Source organism: Mya arenaria, chromosome 6, assembly GCF_026914265.1.
Source record: "Mya arenaria isolate MELC-2E11 chromosome 6, ASM2691426v1".
In the NCBI taxonomy this organism is placed as follows: Eukaryota; Metazoa; Mollusca; class Bivalvia; order Myida; family Myidae; genus Mya; species Mya arenaria.
This window is the reverse complement of record NC_069127.1, coordinates 60,616,796-60,637,928: the sequence shown is the minus strand read 5'-3', so window position 1 is coordinate 60,637,928 and position 21,133 is coordinate 60,616,796. Positions and strand designations below refer to the sequence as shown.

At 33.8% G+C, this 21,133-nt stretch overlaps 1 protein-coding gene across 1 annotated transcript; it reads right to left on the bottom strand.

Annotated features, from left to right (window-relative positions):
* Positions 1 to 11,882: 11,882 nt before the first annotated feature.
* LOC128237239 (ras-related and estrogen-regulated growth inhibitor-like) lies at positions 11,883 to 12,709 on the bottom strand. Its single transcript, XM_052952585.1, has 2 exons — positions 12,638 to 12,709; positions 11,883 to 12,323 (listed from the first exon to the last, which is right to left on the bottom strand). Exons 1-2 carry the CDS (start codon positions 12,707 to 12,709, stop codon positions 11,883 to 11,885), a joined length of 513 nt encoding a protein of 170 aa, XP_052808545.1.
* Positions 12,710 to 21,133: the final 8,424 nt, after the last annotated feature.

Below are 21,133 nucleotides of genomic sequence, written 5' to 3'. Positions count from 1 at the left end.
GAAAATAGAGTTAGCTGAAGTAAAGCCTATTCTTTTTCTGTAAATCGTGCGAGACGGAATTGTTTGTATTATTCATAAAAAGTGTTCTACGGTGCAATGCAATTACATACTGGTGCAGGACTATCACTAATATGTCCGTTTAAAGCTGCACTCTCACAGATTTACCATTTTTACAACTTTACTTTTTTTGTCTTGGAAAGGGCAAATTTTTGCGCGAATATCTGTAAACCAATGATAAAAGATTGCTGACAAAAAATCAGATCGCAGATTTTTATATTTCGGTTCGAAAATGAATGTTGTATGGCTTAAAGCGTTACTAACGGTTTAAGAAAAATGCATAAAACATTAGTTTTTGAACTTGAATATAAAAATCTGTGGTCTATTTTTGTCAGCAGTCTTATATAACTGGTTTCCATGGACTTTCGCAAAAATTGGCTGGTTCCACAACCAAAAAAAAATTGTCAAAACGTTCAATCTGTGAGAGTGCAGCTTTAATGTAGCTATTACCCTGATTTACCTAAGCAAAACAACACCCCCAAGTGCAAATGGAAAAACATAAAAGAACAAATATATCTCAGCGCGCTGTGCTTATATTTTTTTTTAAAAGTGATGCACGATGGACGTAACATTTTTGTGCTTATGTCTTTAAGACATATATGACTGTGTACTCAAATCTAAATTAAAGAAATTAACTTCAACAATTGTACAGAAAATGACTACAACCTCATTAGCCGTCATTGGGTACCGACGTCTTGTTTTCCTGCATCGGCGTTAAAATATTACTAAATGATAGTAAATAACGCACCGAAATGAAATATTACATATTTAGATACCGAGAGAGGTATTAATATCTCTTTGTACCAAAAGTTTCTGTAATATATGAAATTATAAGTTTTGGTCTCTACAATATAAAATTTAAATAAATTTTGAATAACACTTTCAACGCTTGACCTTTTTAAAATTTAGTCTAAAGCTTCCATGCATTTAGTTCTCAAACTTGGTCATAAGGTTCCCGGTGTATTGAAAAAGATAGCTACCAGAGCTTAACATGTACTTAAAAACTAATCTTTAAGAGTATAACTGTCCAATACAACTGATAAACCCTTTTTTGTATTAAACCATTGCTTATGTATTTGGTAGGAGTCCAAACCGGGTCCCTAGAATCAGATTTGTCAATGCCCGTCCCGAACCTTATTATTTTAATATTGTAAATAATATAAATGACCTTTTTGTCTTAAGCCGTACTGTGTAGAGTGTAGTTAAAATTATATATTTACTTTAGGCTCCTCGGGTATCCTTTGAAGTTTTGTATAATATTACTCTTGTTTTATTCAAAATCCAGGTAGGCTTCTAAATGTATGTAATTAATGAACATTCTCATGACGTTTTGCTTTGTTCGAAATTGTCCGCAATTGCATAACATCTATGTTTTTAATCTTATGAAATGGCGTACTTCGAACACATGTATTTCATCAGAATGTTTTTCCCTTCTTATGTGCAAATGCACAAAGCTAGTTTTATAAATTATTTATCAAAAAGTATTCAGATCTCAGAGATAAACATCTGATGTAAATTTTGATTTCATGTTTAAACAAAAATTTTGAATTAACCGTTCATTTAGAAAGATACGTCAGTTTGATTTATTGATATTTTTTTATAATCTTCCAAATAGTTATTGCTTGGAATAGCAACGCACTTACCTCACGGATTGGGTTATCAGAAACTGAGTGGTGCTATCAATTAGACGAAATTTGAAAGATATGTGTCTGTAACTACTTACAGAAGGTATGATTTCTGGTTTAAAACACTATGTATAATATGTTCAATTTACATCTTAAATTGACCATCGCACGTTATAAGTACATTGTGTTTGCACTGTTTTCGTTAGACACTTAAACACCGAGTATGTTTGATAACTCTTAGTTCATACAAGTGCGTAATGCCGGGTCCGTTTCGGCCTTGGTCCGTTTATATACCAAACCATGTCTAAGAGCCTTGTTACCAGCACTTTGATTGATATTTGTGTGATTTGGGTTGTATGCGTGATTTGTTTGTTAGCATGTTTGCCAGTTAGGGTTTTGGGGTTCTCAAGCTTATGTTTACAGTTCAATATGCAAACAAATCAGCCAAGAGAGTCGTTTCATCACAAATCGTAGGAAAAATTGCGTACGTTGGGCAACATTTCAATAATGCTGTACTACTGTTTAGTTCATTTCCTGGGCATTAAATCGGTTTTAATATATTTGATAAAGTGGCCTAAAAATAATCTTAGCCATGTAGAACAATTTAAAGTAATGTCACACACGATAACTATAATGCCATGTACTACAAGGTAAGTCAGTTCAAGTTAAGGTTTACATTATAAGGTCTTGTAGAAAATACCTATATCTTGTCAATATTTTAAAATGAAATTACGAATAATAAAGGATTTACTTTGTTTTTGTAGATAACCAAAACCCTGAAAATGTCACTTCTTTTATTGTTTGCATAACAATAACATAGTCTCTCAATATACCAATATTGCACCTAATTAATTTGAAGTCTAGAATTAATAAACATATTGTTCCTATTTTAATATGAATTGACCTTATAATGATTTAAGTATTAGTCTATACTGCAAAGGGAGCTTTGGTTGGAAGAGAGGAAAGTGCTACTTCCTGTCATCATATTTTGTTAAACAATAATATAAAAACTAACGACTTTATTAAGCGAACACTTTTATTAAAAATCTATTTTAAACGCACTAAGTAATCCATCAAATTTTCCTGAAACTTGTTGAATAAAACTTGACACATCAAAACAGACAAAATCTCTCTTCCGTCATGCGCTTCAACGTTATTGAGTAAAACCTGTAATTCATATTGCATTATCAAAATAAAACGAAAACGAAAGCTTAACATTGCAATTATATATATGATTTGATTCCGAAAAGATTGAGATGAATCTCGTTTCTATGAGTGCATGGTAATTATTGATCAAAGTGTCAGAGTTATTCTTATTATGTTCAAATGTATTTCTAAGATCTTTCAATTTTAAATAAATTTCTATTCGTGAGATATCATCTTATTAAACACGTAATGATGACTAAAACATGAAAATACTCCCCAAAAAAACTTTTAACTTAGTTTATCAAGAAACATATCTCGACTTCAGAACTATTCAACACAATGTATTATCTGATTTGCTGTCTGAGAATATTTTGTAAGATGGTCGAGTAACGTGATGTTAATGAAGATATAAAAGTTACTAGATACGGCTTAATATCTTTATATTAAAGCAATATATTTATACCGGTTCTAGCATGTTGGTATTAAATTAATGGTAAACATTTGAATATTCCAGTATAAGAGGGTCTTTGGATCCCAACACATTGAATGATATCTTTAAAAACAGGCTTTTAACAAAGTATGCTTGGATAATACTATTTAAGCGGAAAGTTACCCTTCTGTTTGAGGAGTTGGCTTTGTCTATGCCATTGCTGGTTAAAATTTGAAAAAATTACAACTCAATCTTTAAGTTACATTTACAAAAGACTAGTTTTCCTTTCTAAGAAATACGTTCTGGCTTTCTATAAATAGGGGTTCTGTGAAATGTAGCTAGATATATAAAAGCTGCAATGCAATACAAATTGAAATTTAACTACTGTTTCTTAAAAACTGACTTATTTTTTCATTCTTATATTTTCAAACTCGTCTTTACTCTTTATGATATTAGGTAATTTTGAAATTTCTTTAATTTATCTTTAGGGAAGTTTGTTATATTACAGTGTTTACCTTAAATCATGAAAACCTCAAAAAGGCCCAAATACTTTTTTTAAGAGATATACCCTTTTGTCGATTATAAGGATCTGTTCATTGGGGGAGTTTGAATGCATTTTTTTCTCAGCCGTGTCTTGAATATACAGCGACCCCTTGGTATGGTTTTGTTATCTTGGGATTTGAGTTTTACTGGAACAACATGATTAAATGTGTCTGGCGCGGCCATTATTGTGGGTGAATTTTCACCGGTGCAGGTGATATACGTGATGTAAAGCGTAAAAGGTGCATTACTTTGTAATATACCGAGAAATTACTTTTTCAAGCATCACCAAGAGACGTATGAGGAAACTATTTCTCATAGCTTTTCTTGTTAATTGCATTCAAGTTTAGTTTTATTACCCGGACGCTGATTATTATCTTATTTTTATTCTCATTACATTTAAAATCACAACTAATCGCGAAATCTTACGATGAGCGCATACAAACATGATGTGAGGTTAAATGCTCGTAATCAAGTTTACACGCAATGAGCACTTACTTAACTGAACTGACCTTGCCAGAGTAGTTACTCAAATTTTACGAATGATGATGTTCTGATAGTTGTTGCATTGCATTTTTTTTCTTAAACCGTTAGTAACGGTTTAAGCCAGAAAACATTAATTTTCGAACGGAAATATGAAAATCTGCGATCTGATCTTTTGTCAGCAATCTTTTATCATTGGTTTGCAGATATCTACGCAAACATTTGCTCTTTCCAAGATAAAAAAAAGTATAAGTAAAACGGTAAATCTGTGAGAGTGCAGCTTTAATGGCTTAAAAGAAGAACATTTTTTACCACAGTCATTGCGAAGTTTGTGATAATATATGTACATAAGTTAAATGTCACGTTCAAGTATTTACACTTCCAGCGAATACAGATATCTGCAGGAGGGTATATTGGACAACATTGTTCGTTTGGCCAAAACAAACGCTCCTCTTCATTTCCCAGTGGTAGTGAACTCCGGGATCGAGTTTGAATAACCTAGAAATACACAAAATATGTTTAAGTAAGCACATGACTGTGATTGAAGATCTTTTAACGATTGGTGCCATATGTTCACGCTCAATCTGCATATCGAAAATTATTTACAGCATTTCAACATTGGTTTTATGCGAAAAGTTATGGCTGTTTGAGTGACGTTTATTTCAAAAACATTTCACTCAAGAAACTATGGTATTTTGGCAATATAACAAAGGGCACGAATGATGATGATGATCTCATCATCACTATCATCATCATCATCTTATCATCACTATCATCATCATCATCATCATCATCATCATCATCATTGTTCTTGTCTTTTTTAGCAAAATCGTTGAAGTACAAAAATATATTGCATAACATTTGACCGTTGAGAAACAAATACAAAAAAAATTATGGGAAAATACGTGCTTCGCTATAAGTATCTATTTAAAATAAAACACAGAGTAACAAAAAAAAACGGTTACAGTAAAACTCTGTTCGAAAGATGTTTGTTCTTTGATTAAGACCAACTCATTAATACATCCGTTTTACTACTAAAATATATAAATACTGAACTGAACAACTATTGGAAAATATTGTAACTTATAGGACATCATAATTAAGTCTTAAAAAAAGAGATTGTAATATATTTATATACGGTGTTTGCGTTATGCTTATGTTTAAACGACGTATTAAATATATTGTTCGTTCGTGAAAAACGTTATATATTAATTTTCATTAGGTGCCGTATGATTCAAATTCAGTGTCGCAAACTACGACCATTTCATTATGGCTTTGCCATCTAAAACCCCGGGATCAAACGCGGCACTAGTTAATAAGCTTCATGAGCCTTTACAAGGTCGAACGATTTTTTTATAGAATAACGGCAATGTTGATGAGGTTTCATATTCTCCTTTTCGTGTCGTATGCATTGTACAACAACAAAGGAGAGACTTTGTCCCATTTAATGTTTATTTAATTATTGGCAAGTAGCGTTTTTGTATAAGGTTTCATAAATGTGATTTTAAATTGACAAAAGTTTATAACTTTAAGAAACTCACAATTAATCATCTTCTCCCGGAGTTGTTTAGACTGCCATTGTGACTAAAAGCGTTTTGGGTTTAGCAATAAAAAAACAAACCGATTTCGTGCATCTTCGATTAACAGGTAACAAATGAGCATGAAAAGAAACAAAACATACCAGGGAAAAACATATTTTAACTGAAATTTAGAAAACCTAGGATATCAATCAGTGTTTTCATTTACCAGTTAACATAAACAAGCATTAGTTGGCATAAAGACGTCCAAGCAGGCATATCATTTACTGAAACAAAAAATAGAACAGCCAATATGCATTATTTCAAAAATCAGCAGTAAAATATTGTACGTTCATGATGAAACGTTTGAAATGAATTATATCATGTAAAGCAGTAGTTAAGGCAATGATTTAAATGAAACCATGAGTGTTTAGTTCTAACTCAATAAAATATTAATATTTCAACCCATTGCTCATTTGAATTTTGCATTTTAATAGCATGAATAGGAGACATGAATGGTCTTAAGGTTGGAGGTTATTGGAGCGCATGTTGGGACTCAATAAAGAATGAGAACATGTATATTAAATATTTGGTGTCTCATTTTATTCTGAAGTGGTGCTTTGTGGTGAAATATATACATATTTTATAAATTATATTGACATAAACCAATCACATAGACCTTTTCCATTCGCCGCGTGTCGATAAACGCCCCCACCCCACTTCACCAGTCCTGCATCATAAAAAATTACGTGAAAATGTAAAGCAGTCTTTCAAAGCCAAGGGAAATAAAGGAGTTACATTGACATTACATATAACTGTCCAATTTAACGTTGTGACCTTTATGAAGCACGCATGTATCTTAATGTAGAAATGTTCGTTTATTTATGTTTATTTTAAACATAAGCTAATACAAACAAAATGAAAAGAACGCATGCCCATTCAAATTAGTGAAATAATCGTCGTTTTTACCGTTGACTATAGGCCAATCAACAGCCAAACCATACTCTTAATGTCTACTTCCTATAACGGGATTAACACCGAGTCTGATCGAAGATTGCGCACTCTACCTTACATTAATGGCTATTAATAAAGTGACCAAGCATGTAACGTAAAACCAATCTGTTGATCTTGTTTGGATTCTTTGTTTTATTTAACGTAAGTCCGACTTCTTCAGATGGCAGTTACGTTATGCCATTTTAATCACATGACTTCCTTCGGCATAACCAGATTTACAACCTGTCTTTCAAACTATCCTAAAATAACATAAAATATTAGGATCAATGTTCTGTAATTGATCTGCCAAAATGCTAATGTTCCGGTATATGTATGTTACCCAGACATATTCTGATCAGTGCCACACTATATATACCTGTCAGACACTGGGTTTTGAAATAAATAAACCAGAAACCATTACTTCCAAAATATACACAAAACATATTGATAATCTGAGGCTATGATATAATTTGGCTAGCGCGGTCTTTGAGACTGGACCTGCTTGATAATCTGAGGCCAAGATATAATTTGGCTACCGCGGTCTTTGAGACTGGACCTGCTTGATAATCTGAGGCCAAGATATAATTTGGCTACCGCGGTCTTTGAGACTGGACCTGCTTGATAATCTGAGGCCAAGATATAATTTGGCTACCGCGGTCTTTGAGACTGGACCTGCTTGATTATCTGAGGCCAAGATATAATTAACTAGCGCGGTCTTTGAGACTGGACCTGCTTGATAATCTGAGGCCAAGAATAATTTGGCTAGCGCGGTCTTTGAGACTGGACCTGCTTGATAATCTGAGGGCCAAGATATAATTTGGCTAGCGCGGTCTTTGAGATTGGACCTGCTTGATAATCTGAGGCTAAGATATAATTTGGCTAGCGCGGTCTTTGAGACTAGACCTGCTTGATAATCTGAGGCCACGATATAATTTGGCTAGCGCGGTCTTTGAGACTGGACCTGCTTGATAATCTGAGGCCAAGATATAATTTGGCTAGCGCGGTCTTTGAGACTAGACCTGCTTGATAATCTGAGGCAAAGATATAATTTGGCTAGAGCGGTCTTTGAGACTAGACCTGCTTGATAATCTGAGGCTATGATATAATTTGGCTAGAGCGGTCTTTGAGACTGGACCTGCTTGATTATCTGAGGCCAAGATATAATTTGGCTAGCGCGGTTTTTGAGACTAGACCTGCTTGATAATCTGAGGCCAAGATATAATTTGGCTACCGCGGTCTTTGAGACTGGACCTGCTTGATAATCTGAGGCCAAAATATAATTTGGCTAGCGCGGTCTTTGAGACTGGACCTGCTTGATATTCTGAGGCCATGATATAATTTGGCTACCGCGGTCTTTGAGACTGGACCATGCTTGATAATCTGAGGCCATGATATAATTTGGCTACCGCGGTCTTTGAGACTAGACCTGCTTGATAATCTGAGGCCAAGATATAATTTGGCTAGCGCGGTCTTTGAGACTAGACCTGCTTGATAATCTGAGGCCAAGATATAATTTGGCTACCGCGGTCTTTTAGACTGGACCTGCTTGATAATCTGAGGCCAAGATATAAGTTGGCTAGCGCGGTCTTTGAGACTGGACCTGCTTGATAATCTGAGGCCAAGATATAAGTTGGCTAGCGCGGTCTTTGAGACTAGACCTGCTTGATAATCTGAGGCCAAGATATAATTTGGCTACCACGGTCTTTTGGACTGGACCTGCTTGATAACCTGAGGCAAAGATATAATTTGGCTACCGCGGTCTTTTAGACTGGACCTGCCTGATAATCTGAGGCTATGATATAATTTTGCTACGCGGTCTTTGAGACTGGACCTGCTTGATAATCTGAGACTTTGATATAATTTGGCTACCGCGGTCTTTGAAACTGGACCTGCTTGATAATCTAAGGCCAAGATATAATTTGGCTAGCGCGGTCTTTGAGACTAGACCTGCTTGATTATTTGGCTAGCGATGTCTTTGAGACTAGACCTGCTTGATAACTGAGGCTAGATATAATTTGGCTAGCGGTCTTTGAAACTGGACCTGCTTGATAATCTGAGGCAAGATATAATTTGGCTAGCGCGGTCTTTGAGACTGGACCTGCTTGATAATCTGAGGCCATGATATAATTTGGCTACCGCGGTCTTTGAGACTGGACCTGCTTGATAATCTGAGGCCATGGTATAATTTGGCTACCGCGGTCTTTGAGACTAGACCTGCTTGATAATCTGAGGCCAGATATAATTTGGCTACCGCGGTCTTTTAGACTGGACCTGCTTGATAATCTGAGGCCAAGATATAAGTTGGCTAGCGTGGTCTTTGAGACTGGACCTGCTTGATAATCTGAGGCCAAGATATAAGTTGGCTAGCGCAGTCTTTGAGACTAGACCTGCTTGATAATCTGAGGCCAAGATTTGGCTACCGCGGTCTTTTGGACTGGACCTGCTTGATAACCTGAGGCAAAGATATAATTTGGCTACCGCGGTCTTTTAGACTGGACCTGCTTGATAATCTGAGGCTATGATATAATTTTGCTACCGCGGTCTTTGAGACTGGACCTGCTTGATAATCTGAGACTTTGATATAATTTGGCTACCGCGGTCTTTGAACTGGACCTGCTTGATAATCTGAGGCCAAGATATAATTTGGCTAGCGCGGTCTTTGAGACTAGACTGCTTGATTATTTGGCTAGCGATGTCTTTGAGACTAGACCTGCTTGATAACCTGAGGCTAAGATATAATTTGGCTACCGCGGTCTTTGAGACTAGACCTGCTTGAAATCTGAGGCCAAGATATTTGGCTACGCGGTCTTTAGACTGGACCTGCTTGATAATCTGAGGCCAAGATATAATTTGGCTACCGCGGTCTTTGAGACTAGACCTGCTTGATAATCTGAGGCCAAGATATAATTTGGCTACCGCGGTCTTTGAGACTGGACCTGCTTGATAATCTGAGGCCAAGATATAATTTGGCTAGCGCGGTCTTTGAGACTAGACCTGCTTGATAATCTGAGCCAAGATATAATTTGGCTACCCGCGGTCTTTGAGACTGGACCTGCTTGGATTGGTCAGTGAAGCAGGAGCTCACTTGTAGTTTAAACATTTTTATAACCTCTCTCAACGAAGCTAAATCTAATGTTTCAGAATAGTTTGAAATCAACGTTACTACGTGTATTATAAATTTACTTATTTTTTATTTCAACAGCGTATGTTATCAATCGTACTTATTATATGTGCGGCTTGTGCGTGCATTCGGCTTTGTCTCGGACAAAACTCCATCCAAGCAAAACGGCTTCTTAGGTCTGTAAGACGAATTATGAAGAAAAACTCCGTCTGTATCTATTACATGATTTAATATCTAAAGACTGGAGCCATATTTGCATGGTCCATTTGCATAGAACATTTACATTTTATTACAGGGTATTCCATTTGCAAGAAAACACATATTACTTTGGGAATATACGGTCCTGTATAGCATTTTAGCTAAATGCCTGTGCTATATTATTACCTAAGGATGCTTGACAGCGTAGTAATTCCGTACAGTTTAAAAAAACGGCGTTAGTGGCAATTATCGTCTATATATGTACTTTTTGAAGATTGTTGACATGTATTACTTCCATAAAGAGAATCTAATTCAATAAAGAAATCGCAAGATTTTAAGTAATACCAAGTTATGCATGCTTTATTCAAGAATATTTTTTTTAATATTAAGCTTTCTTTTTTATGTTTGCTTTACCAGTTGTGGAATTAGAAAGATTCAAGATTTGAACTGTTTGGCATACGTGCATATCTTTTGTGGAACTGATCTGTTACTTTGTAAAATGCAATTGAATTATTACTAAGTAGTCTGACTAAATGAAATAAGACACTTACTCGTTTTACGCTTAAGAGTTTTTGAAGAATTTTGGGCAAATGTTTGGATTTTAATTAATTCAGAAAAAATATCACAACGTCTCTATCAAAATAGTTAATCATGGCGTCTTAAAACGTCAACTACGTTTTGGTTAGAATCGTGTTTGAGATCATGCAAAAGGTTAAACTAAACGTTGATTTGTTTTAAAAACGTGACATTAAATTAACCTTTACAGTAACGTTTTCCTGGGATTTGTAAGCTTCCTTTTGACGAAACTATCAACTTTAAAAGATCTTTACGAGTTTCACTTTGGCCTTAAACTTCAGCCAACAACTGATATCTAACTTGCGTTTTGTTTTATTTTAAAGTTTGTGTTTTCACAACGATTGTGAAGAAAGAAACATTAGCTTATACTCAGTCACTCTCGTTGGCATGATGTTGTCAGAGAGTGTAGTATTGTGTTGAAAGGGACATCGGAGAACACGGAAAAAAACTTGTCCGACTTGGTGACAATCAAGCAATCTAAAAAACTCAATTGTGGAAATATTTAAGTCTGAATCAATTACATGTGTTTTAATTTTTTAAAGGTTTAGAAGCTGAAATGCGATTTCACATTTTTGTAAAATTTGGATGTATTTACCACTTACATTTTTGAAATAAATACAGTCCCAAATAATACGCCAGCCCGCCAGTTAAATCAAAGATCAGAATACTGCCTCATCATCGTCATCATCATCATCATCATCATCATCATCATCATCATCATCATCATCATCATCATCATCATCATCATCATCATCACAACATAATCATCATTACTATCATCATCATCAACGTTGTTGTCATCGACGTCGTCGGAATCGTCAGCATTCTGTACATCGAATTTCGAATGTCAAAAATCTATTTATATCAAACTTGTGCAAAATGTATTGACAGACAAATAGCAACAAAACTGTGAGATTTTTTTTAAAGTAAACAACAACAAAAATATAGTCAAAAATGTGCTTCGATACAAGTTGCAATTACCATATAGAGCACAAAATTTGCATAAAAACGAATGGTTATATTCAAACACAGTTTAAATGTGTTGATTGTTTTTGAAATCGAAGCAGTGGTTGCACTTATAAACAGATGAACGAGCGTATATTATACATAATTATGCAGATACAATAGTTATAAACACGTATGACATCAAACCGTTATTCAAGTGTTTGGCATTAAATGGTGTGTGTATGTCTTCACTAAAATGTATCGTTATGGCTACGATTTATTCTTTTTTTAAATGCTTTCTTCATACTGTTAAGTTGTGAGCGGGGCTTATTATCAGCTATTGCCAGTTGATTAGAAGTATTCATATTTTTCACGAAGTCACGCTTGATTTGACACATGTTTTCATCCATAACTTCCAGCACCCCTTGACTGGTCTCTGCAGTGGATATTTCAAATTTAGGGCAATCAAATTTCTGCCCAAAATCACATGATTCCTCATCATTTACTTCACGTGCATAAATTAGGTCACTTTTGTTTCCCACCAAAGTCAAAGGACAGTCGCGACATTTGTCTTTTGTAATGATGTCCTTGACCTCTGATAAGTATGTCAAACTTTCACGATCTGTGAGGGAGTAGAAGAGAATATAGCCGTCACCCCATTTGGTGTGCTTTTCGATTGTTTCCGAGGAAAGCTGAAATTAAATGTACAACGGAAATGACGTTTTAATCTTAATATTTGATAAAGACTAAAAGCTGCTTAAGGATATATCTTTTTAGCGCTGATTTATGTGTTCTAGTCATTGTATCATATATATTAGTATTGGTGAATAAAGTATATACTCCTTATGTTGCCTCCTTATTGTCCCCAATGGACGTTTTGGTCTAATAGGCAGACTTTCGCTACATAACTTGTCATTTTAATCAGAATACGCATATTTAATTTAATCTGTGAGTGAATGAAGAAGAATAGTGGTGTAACAAAATTTCATATAGAAATTTACCCTACCCGTACTCCGGTGTCAAGGATATCCAGGGAAATTTCATCTCTTGGCGTAGGAAGATGACGTGTGTACCCCATCTCTGAAAGAGAATTATATTCCTATCTAGTAGAAGTAATGTAGAAGCAGTAGCAATAACAGTAGCAGTAGTAGAAGCAGAAGCAATTATACTAGGGCCTAAAAAAAAAATACATTTGGTTCGGGTTACCCGACCCTACCTACGGAATAGGCGCCGACCCTAACGTTTTTATAGTCAGTTTGGAAAAAAAAATGAAAAACTAAAAAAAAAAAAAAAAAAAAATATTTTTTTTTCTTTTTTTTTTTTGCTTTTCAATATGTAGTTTAAAACCTTAATTGCTTATATAGAAGATAACTTTAACACCATTCTCCAATGATGAAAATGACATTCTTATATAAAGCCTAATAAAAAAAAAAAAAAAAAAAAAAAGCCTACCTACCCTACCTATTTTTGAAAAGGATGTAACCCTAACCAAACAATTTTTTTTTAGGCCTAATATTGGTGGTGGGGTGTAGGAGACGAAACTGGTAGTGGTAATAGTAGAAGCATTTTCCTACATTAATTTTTCAATAAAACAAAAACAAGATCAGTGACACAAACTCGTAGAGCCAAACATACACTTCAACTTAAACAAATGTCGTGAAAACTTTATACAGCTATAGGTAGAAACACCTGATGCTAGTGTATGCTTAGAAATTGTCTAATGACAAAGCTATTACAAGGTGGTGACTGTCATCGATTCTGTGAGATGTTTTCTCTGTCATTTCCTCAATCTTATTTAAAAAACAACAACATAGCTTTGTATTCTATGTTATCGGAACACACATGATTATATTTGACAGAAGCCATCTGATGATCTGTGTGGCATTTATTGTTTAGCCGCGTTGTATTTCGTTTGCAATAGATTTTGCACCGCTTTCTTTTCGACTTTGAAAAACAAGGGGAGATGTATTCCATAAAATATTTATGCGAAAAGCTACAGAAACAAGCTCAGTAGCAAATTCCAATAATCAGACCCGTTATAAATTGAATGCAATCGTGCAAAATTTGAGTGAAGGATATGAAATCAAACTACATAAATGTTCTGGCTACCTCATATACCATGTTACCATATATATTCCATTGTACTGACGGAGAAACGTCGACTTGTAAAGTACCTTGAATGAATCACATCTATGATGAAATAGGTAATGTCTGCAATTTTGACTCAAATATGTTTTATTGTTACAAAATTGCGTATCATATTATCGGATTCGTAAGTAAAATATGTATTTAAGTGTTTCCAGATATTAGTAGAATGATGGACGTTTATGATAATATCATTATGAAATAATTCGAAAACAAAACGTTGTTTGCAAGGCCTTAATACTTTCAATTGATATGTTGCATTTTTTAAAGAACGAAATCTTAAGTCTAACAATTTATCTCTTTCTCTCGCAGTTCTTTAGACTGTATTCGTGATAAAAAGTGTGATTAATCTAACAATAAACCAGCAATGCAGTTTGTGCTTTCCTAATTAACGAACATAACAAGAAAGAAGGTATACCAGCAAAGTATTGCTTTCAAATGAAGCTCTGAACACCTCAATTCAGTCAATCAATGTTTTGTTTTACCAGATAGCAGAGGCAAACTTCATGTGGCATTAAGACTTCCAAACAGGTATATCATTAACGGAAACAGGAAAAATGGAGAAAGCAGATATGCAATATTTTCAAAAAAATGGAATACTTCAAAAACAATGAACCTTGAAGAAGAAATGTTTTGAAATGAATTACAAGTCAAGACGTGGGCAAAGAAGTAAACTAGTGAGCAATTGTGTAAATTTATTCATCACTGTTCAGCTATCATTCAATGGTATATAAACCTTTCCATGCATTTCTCCTTTGATTTTGTTTTCAAAGCATAAATAGAACATGGACTAATCAAAGTTCTGAATGTAGAAGGGGTGCACTTTAGGGGTTTACCTAAGAACTTGCATCCCAACAGCTAGGACAGGAAAATCTAGACGTTATACATGGTATAAGCTCATTTAAACATCCGAAAAAGAGTCAATGCCATGTTATAGATTGTCAATCCCAACTGATCAACGTCAGGCTTAAGAATAACCCTAACGTTTATTGAGCAAACACGTAACCATATGAAAAAAAGAGTTTATTTATTAGAAACAATGTCTTATTCACGTAGTGGTATATGTAGTAGCCCCCGGAATTATGTGTCGAATTCCCTTTATCATATTGCTTATTAATGTGAACGTTCCCCCAATGGGTCCAGCAAGACAGTAATTGTTGTGTACAAGGGTATAAAGGTAGTCAAAATTTAAAGAAATTGGGAAAATATATCAGTATCTTTTTTCAACTTAATCTTATAACAAATTTGTCTAAAGAACATCTTATGATTTTAATGAAAAGGAAACCTATTATGTATGTGCTTAAAGGTAATCTCAACACTTCAAAAATACAAGCCCAGTAATTGTTAACATATTAAAACGCACTTGGATCAAGGCCACTAAACACTTTGCGATAGACACACAAACTCACATGACGAAATAGTCTTACTCATGAAGTACATTATTGCTATGGGTAAATGTGTTTGTAATAATCTTGTAACGGTAAGTGAAAACTTCTCGAATCATGTAACGAGAACACAAGGTATGATCCCTATATATTTAAAAATAATTTCTAACACTTTGCTCAATTTTCTTTAATCATTTTTAAAATTCTATATCTGTGAAACAATTATATATTATGCAAGCAATACTAAGTTTTAAGAATTGAACATGAAACTAGGAACGCTTCATACTCAAAGATAATAATAATGGTTCTGATGGTTTTTAGACACTGTTTTAATTTTTTTATATAATGGAATGTATGTTAAAAAAACACTTAAATTATTGAATCAATTTGGGCTCTAGGTTTATTAAAAATAAAGAGTCATAACCCCTGCAAATTTGCTTCCTTTTGTATTTCAATAAAATACGAATGATTCATTCATTATCAAATGATAAGTGTCTTCCGAAAGTGCACATTGCTAACTTCTAAATCATTTTCATTTTAAAACACATTTTATCCAAAATCAATATCAATAAATTGGAGAACAGACATGAGTTTGTTTACAAAACATAAAATATAAATATATGAATTATTATATGTTTATACTAAGTGTAATCACATGTGTAAGTAACAGGTAGAAAGAGACAGTTTGTACCCTACAGGTGCAAAAACTCGCAAGGTAGTCAATCTATAACGTACCATTTTGTTCGTATTCTAATAGTTTTTTAAGTATAAGATAAATGGGCACTTATATATGTATATATGTAGTGTTATACCACTTTTGTCATATCATATATTATAGGTGCACCGCTATCATAGATGTACAACTCTTCTTACTGAACCTTGCTTTATTTAAATGTACATCATTATCATAAATGAATCCATATTTAGAGAGATACAATTCAATTGTGGCTACACTTTCGGCTAAAGGCTATATTTGACATAAATGGTTCTTCATAACAAACACAGATTATATATTGTGAGTTAGCATTTAATTTTGTTTATCAAAAAAACTGATATATCTGAAAACTACTCCTCAAAATTCATACATCAACAATTCCAGTATGGTTTACTAGATAAACATACATTAAACTGATTTTTAATATGTGTTTTGTATACATTGTTGTACTGAATATCGCTCATTCGATAATCACTTGGTAGTGCTGTTTTTATTGTACCCTGAAGTTTGCACTGTGTTTTGTATAATATAACTTCCACTTGACAATGCTTAGAATATAATGAAAACTACCGGAATAAATATCTCTTGTCTATACCAAGAATACTATTTGAACTGCGGGAACCTGCTAATATTGCAAATAGTTAATAATGACTTGATTAAAGGTTAAGAGAGAGACAAAATGCCACGATACAATTAAGAAACACCAACACAAAACAACATAGAAACACCATCTCGATACAGCATAGAAAAAAACATCACGATGCAACATAGAAACACCATCACAATGCGACATAGAAACACCATCATGATACAACATAGAAACACCATCACGATATAACATAGAAACACCATCACGATACAACATAAACACGCCATAAGGATACAAAACAGTCACACATCGTCACGATATAACATTGACAGACGACTTCACGAAACACCATAGACACACAACGTCGCGATACCCCATAGACACCAAACATCAAAAGACAACACAAACACCTTACCTTAAACGGTTAGTGAGAAAGGACGAATACAGGCTTAGAACGGTCAGTTAGACAAGTTGCTGCTATCCTTGTACGGTAAGTGATGCAGGAACCCACCGCTTTAGAACGGTCAGTTAAGTAGGATTTCACTTGAAGATTAACCCAACCGCTCAATTGGACAACCACATGTCAATAATAGCACAATTAAGGATTACAGCCTTATAAAATATTTTGGAATGATATGATAAAAAAAAATCAACGTATATGAGGTCACTTTTGTCCATGCATAGTGGAGAATAAAGGAAAGATACCAGCAGTGCCTCGTTTTACTTAAATATGTAAGTCGTAACTAAAATCATCATAGTTATGTTAAAACATCAATGTTGGCAACATTGGAATTTTATTTTGCTTTCTCGACTGTTTTATCAGCAGTTGTACTTCATATTTGTAGTGCACTGTTTGAGTGTTTCTCTAGAGTCAAAGAAAAGTAAGACACTAAAAACTTGATTATATGTAAGTGCTCTTCGCTCAGCAGGTGAATACTTCTCCCTGGATTTTGTTCCGTTTTTGTTTGTATAAAATATTTAAACGAGTGATAGAAAACACCGTTAATTTACCCGCCGACTTTTAATTCCTAACTAGCGTTCGATTCGATAATTATTCTGTCTTAGGACAAGTTCAAGAAAAGTCTTTAACTCGATTGATATTGGTGTGGATTGGCATGTATATAAGTCTTGTTTGATAGCCCTTTTGAAGAAAGCTTCGTTAACCTTATGAAAATAAGCAATATGATTACAAGTTCACAAGTTAATTGTAAGTGTTTGATTATAATGTTTGACCCTGTTTTATGCCGTTAACGTTGTAGAAAAATATTCACGCTACGGAGAACTATCAAATCGTAAAAAAGCTGTATTGAGTACAAAATTGAAAACTCATTATACAATCGAAATTGGCCAGCGGACTGTTTTATCTGAATGCTAGCTGAATGTTATTCTTTTTAAAATATCTCCAAGATTTGTAATCGCCTCCGGATAATTAAATTATAAAGCACACGATTAAGTAATGTCTTGCAAATAACAAGCCATATAACACAAGTTTTTTATGTGTGTAAGACCTGATTAGTTTGGTTGATCTTGGCTATAATTTGTCAACAATTGATAAAAGAATGATAAAGGCTATAATCAAAAAAGTTATTTCCTGTAAAGATCTTATATTGTGTAAGGATAAAGAATGGTTTCACAATATAACAGTATTATTTGCAGCAAATTTTGTGTGATATTGAAATGGTCTGCCAACAAATACAATAAAAACACGTTTTTAAAAGCGCTAACTCATTAATATGGTTTAAATGAAAACTGCAATTATTGCTGTTTTTCTGAGAAGATTAAAAGACCTCTTGTTCCTTTGAGTGAGTGCTAGTTGTTGATCAACGTTTTACGTTATCTTAGCAGTATTATTGGTATGAAGTCTGAATGGATTTTTGTTCAATATCTTTTAGACTTAGACATATTTCCTAGCTGTGCGATATCTTCCAATAAATGTTGTTATGATGACTAAAACATTAATATAACTCCCTGAAAAAACGTTTATCTTAGATAAACTAGAAGTTTGATATCTGAAAATCTCATCCACAGAAATCCTAAACATTAAGTACTATCTGATCTTCTGTCTGAGAATATTATGTAAGATTGACGTAGCACGTGGTGTTAATTGAAATATAAATGCTACTGAATATATTTTTTATGTACGTTAATTACGCGATATAAAGATGTTAATTGAAATATTAGGCAATTTAATATGGCATATAAATGAAATATATTTCTGTCGGTTCTCAAAAGTTATACATTCTTATATTCCATATTATTAAGTATCAGATCATTCATGTGGTTGAAGATTATCAATCACAGAATTTGTGTGTATTATTTGACGTCTTACAATCAGTTTCCTAAACCAATTTACTCTTTAAAGTTAGAAAGTTACTGTGTGGTAAATAATTACTATAAACAAATATTTCATAGGACAGCGCATTCTGCTTTGGATTCAACCATTGATATTGAAATGACAGATATAAAATGAGAGTATTAAATAAATAACTATGTCTGTTCTACTATCATCTGCTGATACTTTTCCGACGAAATATTAACCCTTCATTTTGAAGAGTTGTCATTGCTTATCTTAAATTTGCAAACATTTACAACTCTTTCTATAATCGTCAAATTTGAAATTGACTTAAACATAACTCTCGAGGTAATACATCCAGACGTTCTAAAATATTGATGTTTTGTTATGATCCGCCTCAGCGATAAGACTGCTAAATGTTTCTACATCAAAAGTGCAATACAATTAAGATTCTTTACTCCGTTTTTCACTGTTGTTTTACTACTTGTAATACTATTATATGTTTATATGATGTATGTCGCGTTTGCTTGTAAAAGTCATAGGCATTGTATAGTGCGCTTTTACTCATGGAATAATATTCACCTCAAAACGGTTACCCGAATATCGAAACGCTTCTGTTCTTGTACGAAATATTTCAAACCTCCAGCATAGGAGTTACACATCGAAATTATACATAAATTATCATATGTAAGAAATAATAAAATATTATTACCGACACTTTTGATTTATCACGCCGGCAGCCGGTCGGTGTCTAAAAACTATTTCAGCTATCTTTCTGTATCTGCATTGATGGATAAAATACAAAAACAACAAACGATCAAATACTTTATTCAATGATATATTTTTCTTAACATATGTTTCTTTCTCTTTCAGTCAATAGTCAAATTATTATTGGGTTTGTTCTGTCTTATTTTCTTTCTCTTACTAAAGGTTTCATCCGAAACACTTTTGGTCGTATCTAGTCACATATACTTATTTCTTGAATATTTTACCCTGGTAAAATTAATTGAACGGTCAACGAGATTTGCTGTAACAGATGTTGGTTTTAGTGTTATGAAAGAACATTCAACTTAAGTGTTGTATGAAATCCTATATATGTTTTATCGTATCTGGTAGTGAAAAGATCCCGATACTCTAGTTTTCGATTATATATAAGCATTACGTATAAGCTTTACGTATAAACATGACGCCGCTTTTACAAGCAGTCTATTGTACGGTGACTGATTTCTGCCATGCTGTATGTTTGCACTTTCGCCGAGAAAATACAAATATACCACAAAACGAATAACAATTTTTATACTGAAATTACGGAATCACGTAATTGGTATAACGGCGATTTTATATCGCCACAACCCAAGAAAAAAATGAAATAGTTAAGCCTTCATTTAACTTTTTTGATGACATAAGGCCACACCAAATTAATGTTAGTTCCTCGGGTTTTTGCCAAAAAAAAATGGAGCGAGAGAGCGAAAAAAAATAAAATAATTTTGTCAGTTTGCATAAAAACCGAGGCGAGCGAAGAGCGAAACATATATTTTTTCCTATATTCAATATAAATAAGAAAAATTGTTCAAAATAATTGCTCTTAAACTCATTTTAATGCCATCTTGAACTGAACCTCTAATGGACATTGGGAAAATGTCGGAAATCATACTATTTATTCATCCGTGTTTAGTACAAACATTATATGGATAAATCTAATTTCTTATATAATTAATACATACTTTAATATGACGATCATTCATAATAATAGATAACCCTGCTTTAGTAAAAAGTTTGAAACAACTTATATAAATCTACCTAAATCAGTTTAACATAATATGCAACTGTATTTAGACATAACTTAGGATTGATTTGGATTTGTAAAAAATGATCACTTACTGGCATCATCAAACATCAGACTCCATATACATAGACTAAATTTTGTTTATATCATCACAGGAAATGCAATGACATGTGCTTATTAAAGCAAAAAGAACAAGGGTATTTTTCAGAGTACTTTTTGGTTATTTAGATGTTTTTATTGTATACGCCCCCCCCCCCCCTAAGTCCTGAATAGCGGGGACTTTGACTTCCAGTCTCTCAAAACCCGGGTAAAATACACGACCTGCAGGGACACACTGCTGGTAAAATCCCTGCCAAATGGCCCCGCAACCCCGAATACCTATGTGAGGCCCATTCCCGACTATTTCAATATGAAGACAAAAACACATTCACTAGGCACTGCGGGGGCACCTGAAAGGTAAAAACACAGCCCATTGCCTCTGCTGTCCCCCTTATACCCCTGGAACAAGGGCGAGGGGTGGGCGGGGCAGTGGTTACAATTGGTGCATTACAATCCCGGATTATGTTGCAAATAAAAACAAAATATATAT